Consider the following 19117-nt stretch of genomic DNA (forward strand, 5'->3'; position numbering starts at 1 on the left):
GAAATCCAACTTTGCTGTTGCCTTTGGGAATGTTCTTTAAACATGGGGCTTTGATATGACCATAATTTGGTCAGTAATCTCCTTGGGAGATAGCGTTTGGAAGTAGAGATCTGGGTATTAAACCTGATCCTGCTCCTTGGAGACCTCAACAAAATGCCCGCTCTCTGTTGTTTCATCCATAAAAATGAATAAAAGTGCACAGCTGTTGTGAAAATTAAGTCTTAGAGAGGCAGGCAGTGTGCAGTGCTTAAGTACTTACCGGAGGAGTTAAATAGACCTGAATTCAAATCTTGATTTTGTTACCGTAAATTTGTTCAACGTCTTGCAATGCTTAAATTGTGCGAACAATCTCCCTCATATCTGTTGCTGTGAGGATTAAATGGACATAACGCACGTAAATCACTTGTCCAGTCAGTGTGTAGCACACAGAAAGCACTAATATTGGCTGTATTCACGACAACCCATGACAGTTTACACTGACAAGTTATGCACCAAGAACAAAACTTGCCATTCTTTTCAAATATAAGGAAAAAAGGGCTCTTCACTTAACCATCAAGTTGTTCCCTTTATGGAAGGGCGACCACCTGCTTTACATTTTTTAATGTTATCGTAAAAGTTTATTTTCTCTTTGCTACCCATTTATTATAGGAAAACAGGGGGAGGGGACCAAATGGAAAAGTACTTAAGTAATGTGAAGCGCCAACAGCCTCCTCTCAAAGTGAGAACCAAATCCTGTGAACTCTAGGTTGTGAAGTCCCGTCAGAGGATCTCAGGTACAGAGTGTCTGATGGAGCCGTGACTCGGGGTCACACCCTTTGAGACAAAAGAGAAGGCGTGGGGCGAGTAATGCATCATCAAGATACAAGATCTGGTGAGAAGAGCAGGTCGCAGAGGCCGCCGAGGTTTTCAGGCTACTATGGCGCAGCCCATTCTCTTATCTCCTTTCCAGGTCTTTGTACACATGCAAATCGTTCATAAAACCGAGATCGTCCTCAATCCACTGCTCTGCAGCCTGTTCCGGCCGAGGTAACTCGTGCGCGGAGGGATAATGGTCTTGCCCACCAATGGGCGACGCCTGCGCCCCGAGGATGAGGCCAAGCCCGTCTCCCTCGCCTGCAGCGCGGGCCCACTGCGGCCCGGGAACTCGCGTATCGCCACGGAGCCCACGCATTCCGCAGGCCGTTGCTGCGGCGTCGAGGCCCTCGTCAGGAGTCGCGGTCGCCCCTTTTGGCGGGCTCGGGAGCCCCAAACCCCGCCCCCCAGCGCGGTATATCCGCACTCGCAGAGGCGGGTGCCGCGCTCCCATTGGTGGAAAGGCCCACGGTAGCCCCGCCCCTTCTCGGCCCCGACGCGCGCACGTTGAGTGGCGGGGGAAGGCAGAAGCACTGCCCCAGCGAGGAGCGGCTCCGAGGACCGGGCAGCACGGTTGGGGTGCCCGCTTCGGAGCCCCCAGGAGGCTGCCGTGTCGGGAGCGCAGCCCGAGGCCACGGGGGAAGGGGGCGGGTGGGCTGAGAGCAGCTCGGCGGCGACACTGGCCCGCCGCCCCTTCCCCCCGCGTTCGTCGACCTTGTGGGCAGAAGCTTCCCGGAGCTCCTCACGCCGGCGCGATGGCGACTGCTGTGGAGACTGAGGCCTCTCCGCCGACGGACTCGAGCTGGGAAAGTGGCGACCGCGGAGACGACGAGATGAAGCAGGCGCTTCCGGAGCTTGAGTCCTCCCCACAAAATGGCGGCGGCGGCGGCGGCGGCGGCGGCGGCGGCCTCCTCAGCATCGCGGAACCCGGCGGCGGCGCTGGGCCTGAGGAGCCCGCGGGGGCCGAGGCCGCTCAGAGCCTCAGCCACGAGCAGCCTCAGGAATCCTCTGAGGCAGGCGCGGCCGCCCTGCCCAGAGGCCCCGAAGAGCCCGAAAGGCCTGTTAGGAGGAGTTTTCAGATCCCCAGGAAGAGCAGAGAAAAGAAAGGTGGTGCCTCCCCTTCTCCTCCACCCCTCTCTCTCTCCCCCTCTCTCTCTCCCCCTTCCATCTTCTCATTCGAACCTCTCTGTGTCCTCTTCCCACACCCATCCGAGAGAGGTAAACACGCATGCAGCGCCGGCCGCCTCTCCCCTCACTGCCTCGGCCGCCCAGCTGCCGCGCTTGGTGCAAGAGAAAGCGGAGGAAGCACGCTCCCCTGCTCCCCCCCCGTGGAAGTTGGAAGTAGCTCAGGTTTGAAGCTGGTCCGTAAGGCTGCACTCCCGGAGAGGAAAGATGGTGCTCGGCGCCCCTCCCTCCCACTCCCCGAAGGCAGAGAAGCCGGTGTGTCCTAAGGATGCTTCTGAGAAGTCTCGCTATGGAAATAGCCCTTGGCCATGGATTCTGGGGCTTTCTCCGAGGCCATTGCGTTTTGAGGACCACGAGTGCTTCTCCCCGTGGAAATTCTTCAGCTCTGTGTGTCTCCTTGAAATGGGCTTGATGTCAGCGTCCTCCCTTATTTAGAAATCTTCGTTGGTAGATGTGATCCATGCACACTGCTGTCTTCCATCACACTTCATTTCCATGTAGATTTTTCCCCGTTGTTACGGAAGCGTTAGATGAGATAGATCTCTCTCTGTTTAAGTTCGAACTTAATATGGTTTTTCTTATATTTGAAAAGAATGGCAAGGTAGGTTCTTGGTGCAGTAATTTCCCAATGGAAAACTAATGAGAAATTCCCTGATCTCCAAGAGTCACCAAGTTGGTCTTCTGGATGGTAGAACTTCAGATTAAAAAAAAAGACCAGTCTTAGTTTTTGGAACCCATGTGGGAACAGTTACATTAATTATATGTACTTTAAAAAAAATCTTAATGCCATATTAATAGGGAGTCAAAATTTCTAATGAAGATCAAAATTAGTATAGATTTTTGTTATTGGGGTATTTTTTTAACTGTCCAGTAAATTTTGGATATTCTGGATTTAGACAACTTCCTTTTTGCCCTACTGTGTGGTTAGGTTTTTCATTATTTACTTTGGAAAATAATAGGATTTTTTTTCCCCCCTACAGAAAGGTTTTTCATTTCTTGATTATAGAATCTTGGCTGTAGCATTATACTGACTTTCCATAAGCATAACCAGTTCCACTTGCGCTACTGGAATTGTTTGAGCCTTTTATCGGAAAGATACAAATAAAGTTCATTTCTGTTTGGATGACAAAGCCAAGAAAATACTTGGTGTGAGAAACCATGTTGACAAGGATGAAGTTAACCTTTGGAAGTTAGCATGAGGACTGTTTCTAGAAATATCTTTTGAGTTAATACGGGGTTCAGAAAGGTACTTTTAAAGGTCGAGACTCAGTTCTTTTGGTGTATTTAGTTAAGATTTGAGATGTATGATTATAGTCTGTATGAGAAAAGTTAAGTTCCCAGCATAAATTATCAATTGGTAGAGAATAGGTTGGAAGTACATTTAAATGGGCTCTGGTTATGAGGTAGGAGGTCGAACTATTTTTTTGTTCACAGCGTAATAAAAGCCGTTTGAAGTCTTTTTTTTTTTTTTTTTTTTTTTAAGTTTTAAGTGCCTAAGAATATGGACAAAACACGATACACTTTTTTCCGTTTGTTAGGACCAGAAAATTGGCCTAGAAATCCTTAAAGTTTGGTTTGAAATGTGGGAAGGCAGTAGGAACTGGAAAGGCACTATGTATGTGTGTGTGTGTGTGTGTGTGTGTGTGTTTTAGTTAGATAAATCCAGAGATTGCTGTAAAATAGATTTGAGTTGAACACACTAAAAGTAGAAATAATTGAGAGATTAGGAAATATAAACCTATCTTTCCCCCCCATAGTCTTGTACCTCTTGGGTAAAACTTGTATTTTCCATTTTTACTTAGAGACAAAAGTTGTGACTAGGGAAAATATATCACAGTGGACTTTTTCGTGTTTAGTGAAAATGAGCAATTTTTAACTTGTGTAAATATTTATGCCCTGATCACCAGCTGTTGAAATAGTAAAGTAGTGACTTAAATAGAACTTTAAAAAATTAAATAAGCAGCTATTTTACCACTGTGAATTTTATCCTGTTCAAGCTGAGAGAAGTTAGTGCTTGGTAGAATTTAATACATAAATTCAACTTTGTTTTTAAAAAATTATCATCATAAACTGATAGTGAAGCTGCTAGTTTCACTGTTCACCCCAACATCTTTTCTTGGAAGGCTCATAAAGGTAAAGGTATCACTTTGTATAGGATTTGGCTAGGTTTTATTTATTAATTTTTTTTTTTTTGAGACGGAGTTTTGCTCTTGTTGCCCAGGCTGGAGTGCAATGGCGCGATCTCGGCTCACCGCAACTTCCGCCTCCTGGGTTCAGGCAGTTCTCCTGCCTCAGCCTCCTGAGTAGCTGGGGATTACAGGCACTGGCCACCATGCCCAGCTAATTTTTTGTATTTTTAGTAGAGACGGGGTTTCACCATGTTGACCGGGATGGTCTTGATCTCTTGACCTCGTGACCCACCCGCCTCGGCCTCCCAAAGTGCTGGGATTACAGGCTCGAGCCACCGTGCCCGGCTTTTTTTTTTTTTTTTTTTTTTTAATGACAGGGTTTCGCCATGTTGGTCAGCTGGTCTTGAACGCCCCATCTCGGGTGATCCACCTGCCTTGGCCTCCAAAGTGCTTGGATTACAGGCGTGAGCCACCGTGCCCGGCCGAGGATTTGGCTAGGTTTTATTAGTTGTGGTCATCTAAGTCTTTTTATCATGAATATTAGATGGTTTTCAATAGATATGTCTGCTTGAACTTTTCAGTATCAAGTTTCTTTTGCATTCATATTTTAATATGGCAGACCTTGTGACTGCTATTCCCATGAAATTCAAGATTAGGACTTGACTGTTTTAATGCCTTAAAGGTCACTACTATGCAATTATAACTTGTTGACTCAGTTCCTTTTTTGGTCTTGTCAATAGTATGACATCCAAAATAACTGCAATTGTAATTGAGTAATAATATTGGCAAACACTTTTATGGTACCTAATAAGTTGTGGGCATTGTTCTAAGCAGTTTACATACATTAACTAAATCTCAGCAGTGTTTTGTGGTAGGTACTATTCCCATTTTACAGATGAGGAGACTAAAGTACTGAGAAGTTAGGTAACTTGCCCAAGGTCACACAGCTAATAAGTAGTGGAGTACTTCTTACCACTGTGCAAACTGGGTAGCAAGATTTTTCTTTTTTTTATAACCTAAGGATTTAAGTTAGCTGCTTTTGACCTGAACCGTTTTTATCAAAAACTGTCTCCCCCCACTCCCGCGCCATTAAATACAGAAATATTTAGTACATTTTCATCCTTGGGGAATTTTGACATTCAGAAATTATGTTCACTGTCGACATTTGATTGGTGCTGACAGATTGACTATCTGGAAAGGTATAAATTTTTACTGTTTTTGATGTATGTATTTATTGGCTGAGGCATGATTTCTCTCTTTTTTTTTTTTTTTTTGAGGCAGTCTCACCCTGTCACCCAGGCTGGAGTGCACTGGCACAGTCACGGCTCTCTGCAACCTCCATCTCCTGGATTCAAATGATTCTCCTGTCTCAGCCTCCCAAGTAGCCTCCCAAGGCGCCCGCCACCATGCCCAGCTTTTTTTTTGTATTTTTAGTAGAGACAGAGTTTTACCATGTTGGCCAGCCTGGTCTTTTCATGGGAAAAGCAGTCACAAGAAAAGGTCTGCCATATTAAAATATGAATGCAACAGAACCTTTGATACTGAAAAGTTTAACCATGTTGACCAGCCTGGTCTTCAACTCCTGACCTTGTGATATGCCCACTGGCCTCCCAAATTGCTGGGATTACAGGTGTGAGCCACTGTGCCCGACCAATTCTTATATTTAACCAAATTGTAGAATTGCATTTTGTTGGTAGATGTTTCACTGTTGCTTTGTTTAAATCTAGTATGTCATCAAAAGTAAATTAAAATTGGTAATTGCATTTGATGTAATTTTTCCCTCCAAAGTTCTTGGTAAGTGGAGTAGTTATGATTCACTTTCTGGAAAATGTTTAATGTTTTTGTAGCGTACAAAGGAGTCTCAAAAATTAATTGCTCTCATAAACTAAGTTTCCAAACTAGCTTAGTCCAGAAGTAATGACTAATTTTCCTAACCTCCATCTTCCCCAACAAAATTTGCACTTGTCTTTTTGAAGCTATTGGAGCCAAGTCTCATTCTTAAGGAAATATCCATGGTATTTCATTAGTTGTGTATGGATGAGTGGGTTCTGAGAACAATAGATCTCTCCGTACATAATAGCAAAGCAATGGAGGTAAAATTTACTTTGACCTATCCTCAGTCCAAAAATTATTGTTTCATATTTGTACGCTGTTGATTCCTGCCAGCATATTCATTCCTAACTATACATTATGTTTAGACTTGTTGATTGAGCAATGAAGCACCCATTCCTATTGTCTGTGCTAATTTTTTTTAGACTGAAAAAAAGTGGTTTTTAAAAAAGATCTTAACTGTGAAGAACAAGTGGAGAGTGGTTGTATTATAATCATTAATACCAGTAGACATCAGCAATGAATTCAGAGAATTTCAGATCCCCAGCTGCTTCTTGATAATTATTTCGTCGTCTTCCATGAATTAGTTACTTTAAATCAGACAACTGTTTATTTAGACTTCATATTACCCATTTTTTTTTTTTTTTTTTTTTTTTTTTTGGGGAGACGAAGTCTCACTCTGTCGCTTAGGCTGGAGTGCAGTGTTGTGATCCCCGCTCACTGCAATCTCTGCCTCCTGGGTTCAAAGCCTTCTTCCTCAGCCTTTCCTGAGTAGCTTGGATTACAGGTGTCTGTCACCACTCGCAGCTAATTTTTGTATTCTCATTAGAGATGGGGTTTCAGTATGTTGGCCATGCTGGTCTCGAACTCCTGACCTCAAGTGATCTGCCTGCCTGGGCCTCCCAAAGTGTTGGGATTATAGACGTGAGCCACCGTGCCCAGTCCCATTTGTATGCTTTGATAGGGGTGGTCTATCTTTTATGTTTAGCTTGTGTGTGTGTATATACATATATACACAAAAGTTATGTATTATATTTTTTTGCGATACATAAATTCAAAAATAACTGCATTAACAGTAAACAAATTGGTAAAACTAATTGATGAAATTGTTCATTTTTTTTCTGGAATGCAGTGGTGGGATTTTGGCTCACTGCAACTTCCGCCTCTTGGGTTCAAGTGATCCTCCTGCGTTAGCCTCCTTAGTAGCTGCAAATATAGACACGTGCCACCACATTTTGTATTTTTTTTTAGTAGAGACGGGAGTTTCTCTGTGTTGGCTAGGATGGTCTTGATCTCTTGACCTCATGATCTGCCTGCCTTGGCTTCCCAAAGTGCTGGGATTATAGGCGTGAGCCACCGTGCCTGGTGAACATGTTCTCTTGCTTAAGGAACAAAGCTGTTGCTTGATTACTTAAATTATATCTCTGCCTACTGCCTAAATATGACCTTCAATCTTGAGTATGTTTTGTATAATATAATAAAAAATATTTGATGATAGTATGGCTAAGAGTCAGGAAATGTGAATTCCAGTTGCTATTCTATGGTACTGTCAGTTTCTTCATTTGAGTTATAAATCCCCAAGTGCCCTTCTAAATGTGTTTTTCAGTCTTGTAAAATGCATCTATAAATAGCTTGTCAATAGGGAAACCTTGTATGATCAGTAGTCAGCTCAGCTGTTTTTCTGACAGGCGTTTAATGGAAATTTATTAAATAAGCAAAATTACACATTAATGTGTGAAAGAACTTTTGCTACTGTTAACCTTTTTTTAAAAAAAGAGGTGGTTATGACTCTTGGCCCTAGTATCTCTGCAGGAAAATTAAAATCAGAAAAAATTAAGAGATTTGAGAGAAGACATAAGAGGGTATAGAAAGAACAGTCTTAGAACCAAATTCTTTGTTTTTTTTCCTTTTTTTTTTTTTGAGACAGAATCTCTGTCGCCTAAGCTGGAGTATAGTGACGTTATCTCGGCTCGCAGCAACCTCTGGTTCAAGCGATTCTCCTGCCTCAGCCTCCGGAGTAGCTGGGACTACAGGCCTGCGCTAACATGCCCAGCTAATTTTTGTATATTTAGTAGAGACTGGGCTTCACCATGTTAGCCAGCATGGTCTTGATCTCCTGACCTTGTGATCTGCCTGCCTTGGCCTCCCAAAGTGCTGGGATTGTAGGCGTGTGAGCTACTGCACCTGGCCTCTTTGTTCTTTGATAGCTAACTTCCTGTGCCTAAGTTTTCTTTTTTTTTTTTTTTTTTCCCCCCCCAGTAGAGACGGGGGTCTTGCTATGTTGCCCAGGCTGAAGTGCAGTGGCTATTCACAGGCACGATCCCACTACTGATCACGGGAGTTTTGACCTGCTCTGTTTCCAACCTGGGCCTGTTCACCCCTCCTTGTGCCTAAGTTTTCTATATGATTTCTGGTTTATAAAATGAGGAAGCAGTGATTTTTTTTTTTCAGCTAGACATGATTGGACATTGTACATCTTATACCCATACATACACACACCTTATATTTCAGGATATGAGATAGGGAGCCTGATCGCTTGAATTGAAATCCCAGCAGCTTTATTCATTGATTAACCCTGTAACTTTGGACCATAACTGCTACTTGTCTCAGTTGCAGTTGAGAAATGGGCATATTGAACTTCATAGGGTCGTTTGGGTGATTGAGATGATACATGTAAAGCTCTTAGTACAGTATTGAAGGTGGTACTTAACCACCAATGGTTACACAATAACTGTCAGAATCTAGAGAACAGTATATTGAATACTGAGTCCCTTAGTGAAATGGATGATTCATAAATGTAATGCTTTCCCTATTTGGATAGACACAGGATTGTTTTATTATTACTAACTCAAATAGTGACCCATAATTAAGATTTTTTTACTTATGTTTTCTTTAAAAGGAGTGACAGGATACATTAATCAAAATGCATGTAATGTTAAGCGACCTCTGAGGACATAAAATAGACTACCAAAGAATGTACATTGAGAACAGGAACTTTAAGTTTTCCAGCAAATTGATTTGAAATCCTTAAAAATCGTTATAGCATAATTTTATTATTGTAGAAATTATCACTAGAAAAAGTGAGAAATTATAATTGGTCTAACTAATGAAGCCACTGAGGCATTTACAATACAAAGTTATTAGGACACAGATATTTATTGTTAGAACTCAAATGCCTTTTCATTTGCAGGAAGTTTTTTCCTACTAGCTGTCATCTTTAGTACATTGGATATGACTCTTGGACATTGCTTTAGAGTTAACTGGAAATGTTAAGTACTTTGAGAATAATTTGTATGTGAACTTTTATGCAGATTTATGATTTGAGTAATTTTTTACTTTAATGGCAGAAATTGTGTTGGGGTAGCTTAACTCTTGAAAATTTCTCTTACGTAGACTAAAATTTTATAGAAATTGGAAGCCATGTGATACATTTTCTGTGTACATTTTAGATACCTGAAGTCATTTGGTTAGTTTAGAAACAAAATTGTGTGTAAAACTCAACTCTTAAAATCATGGCGTGGCCCACTTTGAATGTGAAAACCTATAAAGACCCCCACATGCTGCTTTCCTTGCTACGTTCTTCACAATTTAATTGGGGACAATCATCATAAAGATAAGATGTTTTTGTCCTACATTCCGTAACACAGGTTTGAATTAAGACAATGTATGTCTCCTACCCTCTTTTCTGAGCTTTCATTTGTGTTTTTTTTGTTTTGTTTTTTGTTTTTTGAGACGGTGTTTCGCTCTTACCCAGGCTGGAGTGCAGTGGCGCCATCTCGGCTCACCGCAACCTCCGCCTCCTGGATTCAAGCAATTCTGCCTCAGCCTCCTGAGTAGCTGGGATCACAGGCACGTGCCACCATGCCCAGCTAATTTTTTTTTTTTTGTATTTTTAGTAGAGATGGGGTTTCACCATGTTGACCAGGATGGTCTCAATCTCTTGACCTCGTGATCCACCCGCCTCGGCCTCCCAAAGTGCTGGGATTACAGGCTTGAGCCACCGTTCCCGGCCTTCATTTGTGTTTTGTATGTTACTGAATTGTTGAATTTGTGAATGAGTCTTAGTGTTAAATAGCAATCATTTAGTAGTAGAATATATTTGTTACTTTTTTTTTTTTTGTAAGGACGGGTTTCGCCATGTTGGTCAGCCTGGTCTTGAACTTCGCGACATCAGGTTATCCACCCGCCTCAGCCTCCCAGAGTGCAAGGATTACAGCCGTGAGCCACCACATGCGGCCTATTTGTTACTATTTTTAAAGCTTTTGACAGAGTTTCTTATTTTCTTCACTCAACTGTTCAATATTTTTAGGGCTAGCACTCACAGGGCTAGCTACTGGGATATGGGAAAGATGAGTGATGAACAAGACAGATACAGTTTCTGTCTCATGCGGCTTATAATTGATAGGTTACTGAATTATAGTCATCTGCTACAAGTTTGATTATAGGGCACTTTGTGTTGAGTAGTCTTATTCTATTTGAGTACTTGTTTGAGGTTACTCCTGTTTATTTTTTTACTGCATTATTGTAAGTATGTTTACTATTTCTTTAGTGTACAGTTCCAAAGTAGTGGTAACCATTTGTACACACTGTGCCATTGAAAACTACATTTTTACAGATACTTGTGTAATATATACATGGTTTGGTAAATGAATGGATGAATGGGTCTGTCGTTTGACATGTTCTTTAAAGTCTAATAATCATGTATAGAAAAGACAAAAGTTGGCTGCATCTCTTACCTTTAGGAGTATGTACAAGTGGGACATTATGTTTGCAGCAGTGAGCTATTTTGACTGATACTTGTTGACGCTTGCTAAGTAGTGTCTTGAAAGAAATTAAGGTAATAGAGAATAACATAGTTTCTTTTTTGATTTTTTTTTTTTTTTTTAATTAAAAAAATTTTTTTTAAGACGGGGTTTCACCATGTTGGTCAGGCTGGTCTTGAACTCCCGACCTTAGGTGATCTGCCCGCCTTGGCCTCCAAAGTGCTTGGATTCTATGATTAGCATAGTTTCTATGATTACTTCTCTCTACAATGAAAAGTGGTTCCTTTTTGATTTGGGGAAATATGTATATGTATAGTCTTTAAGGCGTATTAATAAATTAAAATATTTTGTGCATAAGATGGAAGTTTGAGGTTACTAGACCAGTAATCCAAAAGAACAAATTGGATATTTAACTTAAATATTTTAAAAATTAAGTGGGGGCTGGGCACAATGGCTCACGCCTATATTCCCAGCAGTTCGGGAGGCCAAGGCAGGTGGATTACCTGAGGTCTGGAATTTGAGACCAGCCTGGCCAACATGGTGAAACTCTGTATCTACTAAAACTATAAAAATTAGCTGGACATGGTGGCAGGCTCCTATAAGCCCACCTACTTGAGAGGCTGAGGCAGGATAATTGCTTCAACCTGGGCGACAAGAGTGAAACTCTGGGAAAAAAAAAAAAGTGGCCTATAGAATGGTTGGGTATGTGGAAAATAAAAACTTAACTGTTTTAAACGATGCACTGGATGCTATGCTTAGAGCTTTTTCATGTTTTGTCTCATGTATGGCATATGGCATATAGTGGTTATTAGAGTAGCTGGAGTTTGCCATTTTACATTTGAGAGAACTGAACTATATAAGTAATTAATTTACCCAGCATCTTACTCCAAGCCAGTAATGCTAGGTCTGGTATTTGTGTCGAGGTTTGACTCCAAAGCTCCAGATGTTTCCATTTTACTAAGTCATTATAATAAATGTTATACTTTTTGTGGACTATACAACAAGCCATGTGGGTGCAGCATTTTTTTTTTTTTTTTTTTTTTTGAGACGGAGTTTCGCTCTTGTTACCCACGCTGGAGTGCAATGGCGCGATCTCGGCTCACCGCAACCTCCGCCTCCTGGGTTCAGGCAATTCTCCTGCCTCAGCCTCCGGAGTAGCTGGGATTACAGGCATGCGCCACCATGCCCAGCTAATTTTTTTGCACCTTTAGTAGAGACGAGGTTTCACCATGTTGACCAGGATGGTCTCGATCTCTTGACCTTGTGATCCACCCGCCTCGGCCTCCCAAAGTGCTGGGATTACAGGCTTGAGCCACCGCGTCCGGCCTGGTCTCGATCTCTTGACCTCATGATCTGCCCGCCTCAGCCTACCAGAGTGCTGGGATTACAGGCATGAGCCACCGTGCCCGGCCCTTTTTTTAAACTTAAAGACCAGTGTGTCAGTAACCAAGAATATTGTTACTTCAAATAATGTCTTAGATGTTTTTATGCTCTCATACATGGTATAGATATTTAGTTTGGTGAAATATGCAGACTGAGACATCTTTAGTGTAACATAAAATAGGAGCTGAGACAAGTTGACTATAAACACAGGTTCTTTTAAGAGTCTAAGCAATTTAGGTTGCCTAATATAGCATGCCTTAAGGTTTGCAAAATTGCGAGCTCCTTGTCTGTGTATGTAACCCCAGATCCTCATTGCTGAAGGAACCTGGTATATGTAGCTAACTAGTTTTAATTTTTTTTTTCAGTGAGTTAATAAGTAACTGTTTTGCATGTCGCAAAGTAAGATAGCCTTGATGCCTTTTTTCATGTTAAGGTTACATTAACACACGAAAATACAAGAAGCTATATTTAAGATGGAGTAATGTTAAACATTTAAAATGTTTGTTTTTTTATTTTAGCACTTTTCCAGCCATTAACTCCAGGCTCTCGAGAATTTGAAGATGTTGTAAATATTCTCCATTCGTCTTACCTTGAACCAACCTCAGTAACAAATTTTAACTACAAACGTGCTTGCTTGATACACAATGAGCTTTTGGAAAAGGAGGTATGTTTTAAACTACTTATTGTAAGATTGTTTTCAGAACCAGTTAACGGCCTGGGAAAAATTTTTTCTCTAGAAATACTAAAATATTTAGGAGAACCAAATTACAAAGGGAAACAAGTTTTTTTTTTTTTTTTTCCCCTTAATTGAGATGGAGTCTTGCTCTGTTGCCAGGCGCCAGGCTGGAGTGCAATGGCATAATCTCAGCTCACTGCAGACTCTGCCTCTAGGGTTCAAGCAATTCCCCTGCCTCAGCCTCCTGAGTAGCTGGGATTGCAGGTGAGTGCCACCACACCCAGCTAATTTTTGTGTTTTTAGTAGAGATAGGGTTTCACCATGTTGGCCAGGATGGTCTTTTGACCTTGTGATCCACCTGCCTTGGCCTCCCAGAGTGCTGGGATTGCAGGCGTGAGCCACTGCGCCTGGCCGGAAAAACAAGTTTTAAATGACATCTCTTTTTTTCCCCAAATATTGTTGCTGTAGCATTATATTTATCTGCTATGTTAAATTATTAATATGCAATTATGTAAAATAACTTCTTTACTGAAAATCTTAAGTATTGGAATAGCTTACTATTTAATGGTTTAATTGTAAATTTGGCTGGGTGTGGTGGCTCACACCGGTAATCCTAGCACTTGGGGAGGCTGAGGTGGGTAGGTTGCTTGAGGCCAGGAGTTTGAGACCCAGTTTGGCCAACGTGGTCAAACCCGTCTCTACTAAAAATACAAAAATTGGCTAGGCATGGGGCACATGCCTGTAATCCCAGCTACTTGGGAGACTGAGGCATAAGAATTGGCTTGAATTCAAAAGGCAGAGGTTGTAGTGAGCTGGGACCAAGCCAGTGCACTCCAGCCTGGGTGATAGAAGGAGACTTTGCCTAAATAAATAAGTAAATAAATAAATTGTAAATTATAGGGCTTTTTGCTCTTTGAGGCTAGTACATGTTAATTAAATACTTAAATTGGAAGATAATTAATGAAATCAAATATATGTGTGTGTGTGTGTGTGTATTTAGGATATGCTTAATTTTTTCCACCATTATTGCCTGGTGCTATGTTATGGTAATGTCATTAGTGGATGTTTTTAGTGAAAAAGTTTAAATAGAGGAACAGTTGAGCATGTTAAGACAGTGAACTGAGTTTCGTATAAAAATTGGAATATTTCAGTTTGGATTTAGGAAAAGCCAGCAGGTGTAGATATTTCAAAATGTTTTATGTATAATACTTTCCTAATGGACCTGAAATATGAATTTTTTATTTTTACAATTTGTTTAACCAGGTAGGACCAGGATTTAATTTTGAAAGGTTCCCTAAAGGGCGTTAGTGTTACTGGATCCCCGAGAAAATTAAAATCTTAGTAGTTTGATGTGGCTTCATGGTATATAGAGATTATTTGTTAATTTTATACAAAAATTTAGTCTGAAGATTCATAAGTTATATTATTGAAGAACAGTAATAGCCTGAATATAAAATGTCAGATATTTTATATTTTAAATGCGAATCTATTTTATAGGTAGGAAAGCCAGCAGTTTAGGATAGTTTTGACTTACTAAGATAAAGTCACTCTTCTGTCCTGTAAATATGTATGGAGCACATCTTATGTGCTTGGCATTGAGAATACAGTTACAAAGAAACATTTTTCTTGTCCCAATTGGGTTTATAGTCTAGAAGTTGGTCATTCAGCAGATTATTAAACCACCCATTGGATGCAGTGTACTATATTAAGTAGAATGGAAGATACAACAATAAGCATGGATTTATAATTTGGGAGAGCTGTCATGTGGTAAAATTATAATAGAAATTTAGTTAAGATTGATGAGCAATAGATGTTTATTTGACTATATTGTATATAAAGAGCCAACTAAAATAGGGGAAAAACTGAAGGACAGAGAATATAGAGAGAGATTATTTTTCCATTTTGGTAGGTTTGTGATTTCTTGGAAAAAAAATCTAAAACTTGTAGCTTGAAAAACATAATCACATGCTAAGGAGTTGTTAAAAATTTAATTTCATTTAGTTTACAGAAAAGCGAAGAGAACTGAAGTTTGATGGTCGTTTAGATAAGGAACTTTCAGAATCCTATGCATTTCTGATGGTTGATCGCTACCAGGTGCGTTAACACATTTTATAAAAAACAATTTGAGGATGTTTCCATCGTAAGTTACTAATTTTGTGATTATTCAACAATATACTTGACATTTTAGACCTTTTTTGATATGTAAGTAGAATACATGATTTAATGGGGCAAAAGCTTATCATTTGTAGTTTGTTTTTCAAATGTACTCAGTTTTTTTTCTCTGACTAGTCCTATTTTCTTCCCCTAGAATGTGCTTGATAATTAATACTTTTCTCTTTATTTTTTTTTCTGAGATGGAGTCTTGCCCTGTCACTCAGGCTGGAGTGCAATGGCATGATATTGGCTCACTGCAACGTCCACCTCCTCGGTTCAAGTGATTCTCCTGCTTCATCCTCCAAAGTAACTGAGGTTACAGACACATGCCAACCATGCCTGGCTAATTTTTGTGTTTAACTGATCTGTTTACCTCGGCCTCCAGAAGTGCTGGGATTACAAGCGTGAGCTACTGCACCTGGCCATTTTTCTTTATTGGAAAGATTATCTTTTATATTGTTCTTCTCTATTGTTGATTATATGTATGTGCCTGGAACCATTTTTTATTTTTATTTTTTTTGGCTGGCGGGGGAGACAGAGTCTTACTATGTCACCCAGGCTGGGTGAAATGGTGTGATCTCAGCTCACTGCAACCTCCGCCTCCCAGGCACAAGTGATTCTCATGCCTCAGCCTCCTGAGTAGCTGGGATTATGGGCATGTGCCACCATGCCCGGCTAATTTTTTTGTTGTTGTTGTATTTTTAGTAGAGTTGGGCTTTTGCCCTGTTGGCCAGGCTGGTCTTGAACTCCTGACCTCAAGCGATCTGCCTACCTTAGCCTCCCAAAGTGCTGGTATTACAGGTGTGAGTCATCATGCCTGGCCTATTTTGTTTCCTTTTAATTGAAGATATTTAGGTGGAATAACATTTTGTTGATTCTAAATCTCTTTGAAAAGTAGTGGCTATATATATTGAATGACAGGAGTTAAGAGTATCTGTCACACCTGGCCTAAAGAAAAAGATTAAAAAACTAGCCAGGGCCAGGTGTGGTGGCTCATGCTTATAATGCCCCAGTACTTTGAGAGGATGAGGCGGGCAGATCACGAGGTCAGGAGACCAAGACCCATCCTGGCTAACACAGTGAAACCCCGTCTTTACTAAAAATATGAAAAATTAGCCAGATTGGTGGCATGCGCCTATAGTCCCAACTAATTGGGAGGCTGAGGTAGGAAAATTGCTTGAACCCGGGAGACAGAGGTTGTCGTGAGCTGAGATCACACCATTGCACTCCAGCCTGGGCAACAGAGCAAGACTCCATCTCAAAGAAAAAAAATGTAGCCAGGCATGGTGGTGAGCACTTGTCGTCCTAGCTAATTGGAAGGCTGAGGTGAGAGGGTCACTGGAGCCCAGGAATTCAAGGTCATGCCACTGCACTCCAGCCTAGGGGACAGAGGTAGACTCTGTCTCTACAACAGTTAAATAAAAATGGATTCTAGACAGGATTATTTTGAGAAGTGTCAGTTTCACATTTCACATTAATATAAAGTAGCATATATATAAGATTTTTGTGATCTAGAATTATATATGGTTTAGAAGCTTTGATTTTATTTAAAACAAGTTTATAAAATTATCTTTTTGTGTTTTAAATGTTACTATGATTGCAATATGAAGTGATTTTTTTTTTTTTAAACTTAGGTTCAAAGCATATGTGAAAAAGGATTACATGTGGGTCAGTCCAAAATAACAATTCTTGGCATTCCTTCCATGGGTAATGTTTTTTTTCTTTTTAAATATGAATACCTACTATTAAGTTGCTGTCTAAAAATATATTATCTCATGTAATTTCCCTGGAGTTCTTATTAAATTAATGTATGCTTTATTATGTTCCCAGAAAAAGACTAGTCATAGGTTCTGAAATGAAAATCAGTTTTATCTTTTGTTTCTGATTTTTGTGTACTTCAAATTGATTAAAGATAACTTTTTAAAAATGTCTTATTTTAGTGCTAGTGATTTTGGAAAACGTAATCAGTTTTTCAGATTTTTTTCCTCTTTTCTAGGTGTCTATCTTTCTAGGTATGCTGATTTATTACAAGCGAATCCTTTGGACACTGGGACAACGGGTGATGTTGTTATTTTTAAAATAATGAAGGTAATTTAAGCTTACACATTTCACATGTTAAAAACTACATTTGATTTAGATTGTAATTTTTAGATGATGCTGAATCTTTAGGAGATTGGTTAAAAGTTGATGCTTGCTAGTGTTTAGTAGGTAAAGATACTTTTGAGAAAGATTTATTTGCCATCTTTGATCTAAGCTAACGGTACTTTAGAGTTTGTTTTCCTTTCCAGAGAAAGGAATGTAGAGAGTAATATGTTGGTATTGTAATTTATGTTAGTGAAGAGTATTGTGAATGGAGTTTCTATTTACTTGTTATTAAACAAGTTCAAATGATGGTTTTTTTTGGTGATTAACTTTTTCTTACGGCTTGAAATTTAGTAAAAGTGTTCTGTGAAATATTTATTTTTTTGAGATGGAGTCTCACTCACTCAGGCTGGAGTGCAGTGGCACAATCTCTGCCCACTGCAACCTCCGCCTCCCTGGTTCAAGCAGTTCTCCTTGCCACAGCCTCCTGTGTAGCTGGAATTACAGGCATGTGCCACGATGCCTGGCTAATTTCTGTATTTTTAGTAGAGATAGTGTTTTGCCATGACGGCCAGGCTGGTCTTAAACTCGTGACCTCAGGTGATCCGCCTGCCTCGACCTCTCAGAGTACTGGGATTACAGGCGTGAGCCACTGCTCCTCTCTGTTCCATGATATTAAAGGGAAAAAGTGGTTAGTGTAGTTGATTATATTCAAAGAAGTATTCCGTAATATTAATGTTGTATAGTCAACAATTAGGTTTAGGTACACACTTAAAAGGTTTTCTCTATTTTAGGGTAAAATAAAGAGTATATATGACCCCATGGGTGTAAAAAGTTTGGAATCTATGTTGAATAAAAGTGCTTTGGATCCCACGCCAAAGCACGAATGTCACGTGTCGAAGAATGCCAATCGAGTTACATCGCTTTTGGCTTACAGAGCCTATGAGCTTACTCAGGTAGGTGCCTGATCTGTTGTAATGTTAGGACCTCATGTCTGTTTTTTACCAGATTCTTTAAAATGTTGTCCTTTCAGTTCTCTCTGTCCCCACACCACTAGACTCTGGTTTCTGTATAGCACTTTCAGACTCCAGTGTCTATAGCTGCTGTTTATTCAGTGTTTTCTGAGATGTCTCAAAAACTATACAGTGGCTCTTCAGGGTTAAAGGGTAATATTTATAGACTCCCTCGTCTAGCTCTTTCTGCCAGGAGACCGTGGCCTGGTTTTTGTATGATCATTGCCCTCAACAGACTTCATTTCATTTTGAAACCTTGGTGTTTCCTGGCCTAGAAAGATCTCCTGCCTAATAAGATATTACTCATCTTTCAAGGTAAAGTTGAAACTTCTTGAAATACCTTAATTCATAACATTTTGTACTGTCAATTTGATAGATATTTTCTATCTTTATTAACATTTTTAAAGATGCAAACCTAGAATTTTTAAGACCTATTCAGGTATTGTTGACATATTATAAACTACACACATATAAAAGTAACATTTAATGAACTTTAGTGTTATATTTTTATATGAAGTTTGACTATAAAGCAATGGTTTTTTGTTTTTGTTTTTTAAAATAGAGATAGGGATCTCATTATTTTGCCTAGGCTGGTCTAGAACTCCTGGGTTGAAGTGATCATCCTCTTTTGGCCTCTCTATTCTTATTTTTTTATTATTAGGATTTTGTTATTTTATTTTGAGATGGAGTCTCCCTCTGTTGCCCAGGCTGGAGTGCGGCGGTGTGATCTTGGTTCCCTGCAACCTCTGCCCTCTGGTTGAAGTGATTCTCCTGCTTCAGCCTCCAAAGTAGCTGGGATTACAGTCGCCTGCCACCTCGCTTGGCTAATTTTTTTTTTTTTTTTTTTGAGACGGAGTTTTCCCCTTGTTACCCAGGCTGGAGTATAATGGCGCAATCTCGGCTCACCACAACCTCCACCTCCTTGGTTCAAGCAATTCTCCTTCCTCAGCCTCCCGAGTAGCTGGGACTATAGGCGCGCGCCACCATGCCTAGCTAATTTTTGTATTTTTAATAGAGACAAGGTTTCAACATGTTGACCAGGATGGTCTT

General features: G+C 40.3%; 1 protein-coding gene across 7 annotated transcripts in view; it reads left to right on the forward strand.

Annotated features, from left to right (window-relative positions):
* Positions 1–1382: 1382 nt before the first annotated feature.
* Positions 1383–19117, forward strand: part of TASOR (transcription activation suppressor) — a 73402-nt gene continuing 55667 nt past the window's right edge. For all 7 annotated transcript variants that reach the window (XM_010347006.3, XM_010347005.3, XM_074403628.1 and 4 more), the window contains exons 1-6: positions 1383–1959; positions 12661–12806; positions 14820–14912; positions 16607–16679; positions 16969–17060; positions 17849–18010. In XM_010347006.3, the coding sequence (XP_010345308.3) occupies positions 1608–1959; positions 12661–12806; positions 14820–14912; positions 16607–16679; positions 16969–17060; positions 17849–18010 (918 nt within the window). In that variant the 5' untranslated portion in view covers positions 1383–1607. The remainder of the gene's footprint in view (positions 1960–12660; positions 12807–14819; positions 14913–16606; positions 16680–16968; positions 17061–17848; positions 18011–19117) is intronic.

This window comes from Saimiri boliviensis, chromosome 8 (genome assembly GCF_048565385.1).
Source record: "Saimiri boliviensis isolate mSaiBol1 chromosome 8, mSaiBol1.pri, whole genome shotgun sequence".
In the NCBI taxonomy this organism is placed as follows: domain Eukaryota; kingdom Metazoa; phylum Chordata; class Mammalia; order Primates; family Cebidae; genus Saimiri; species Saimiri boliviensis.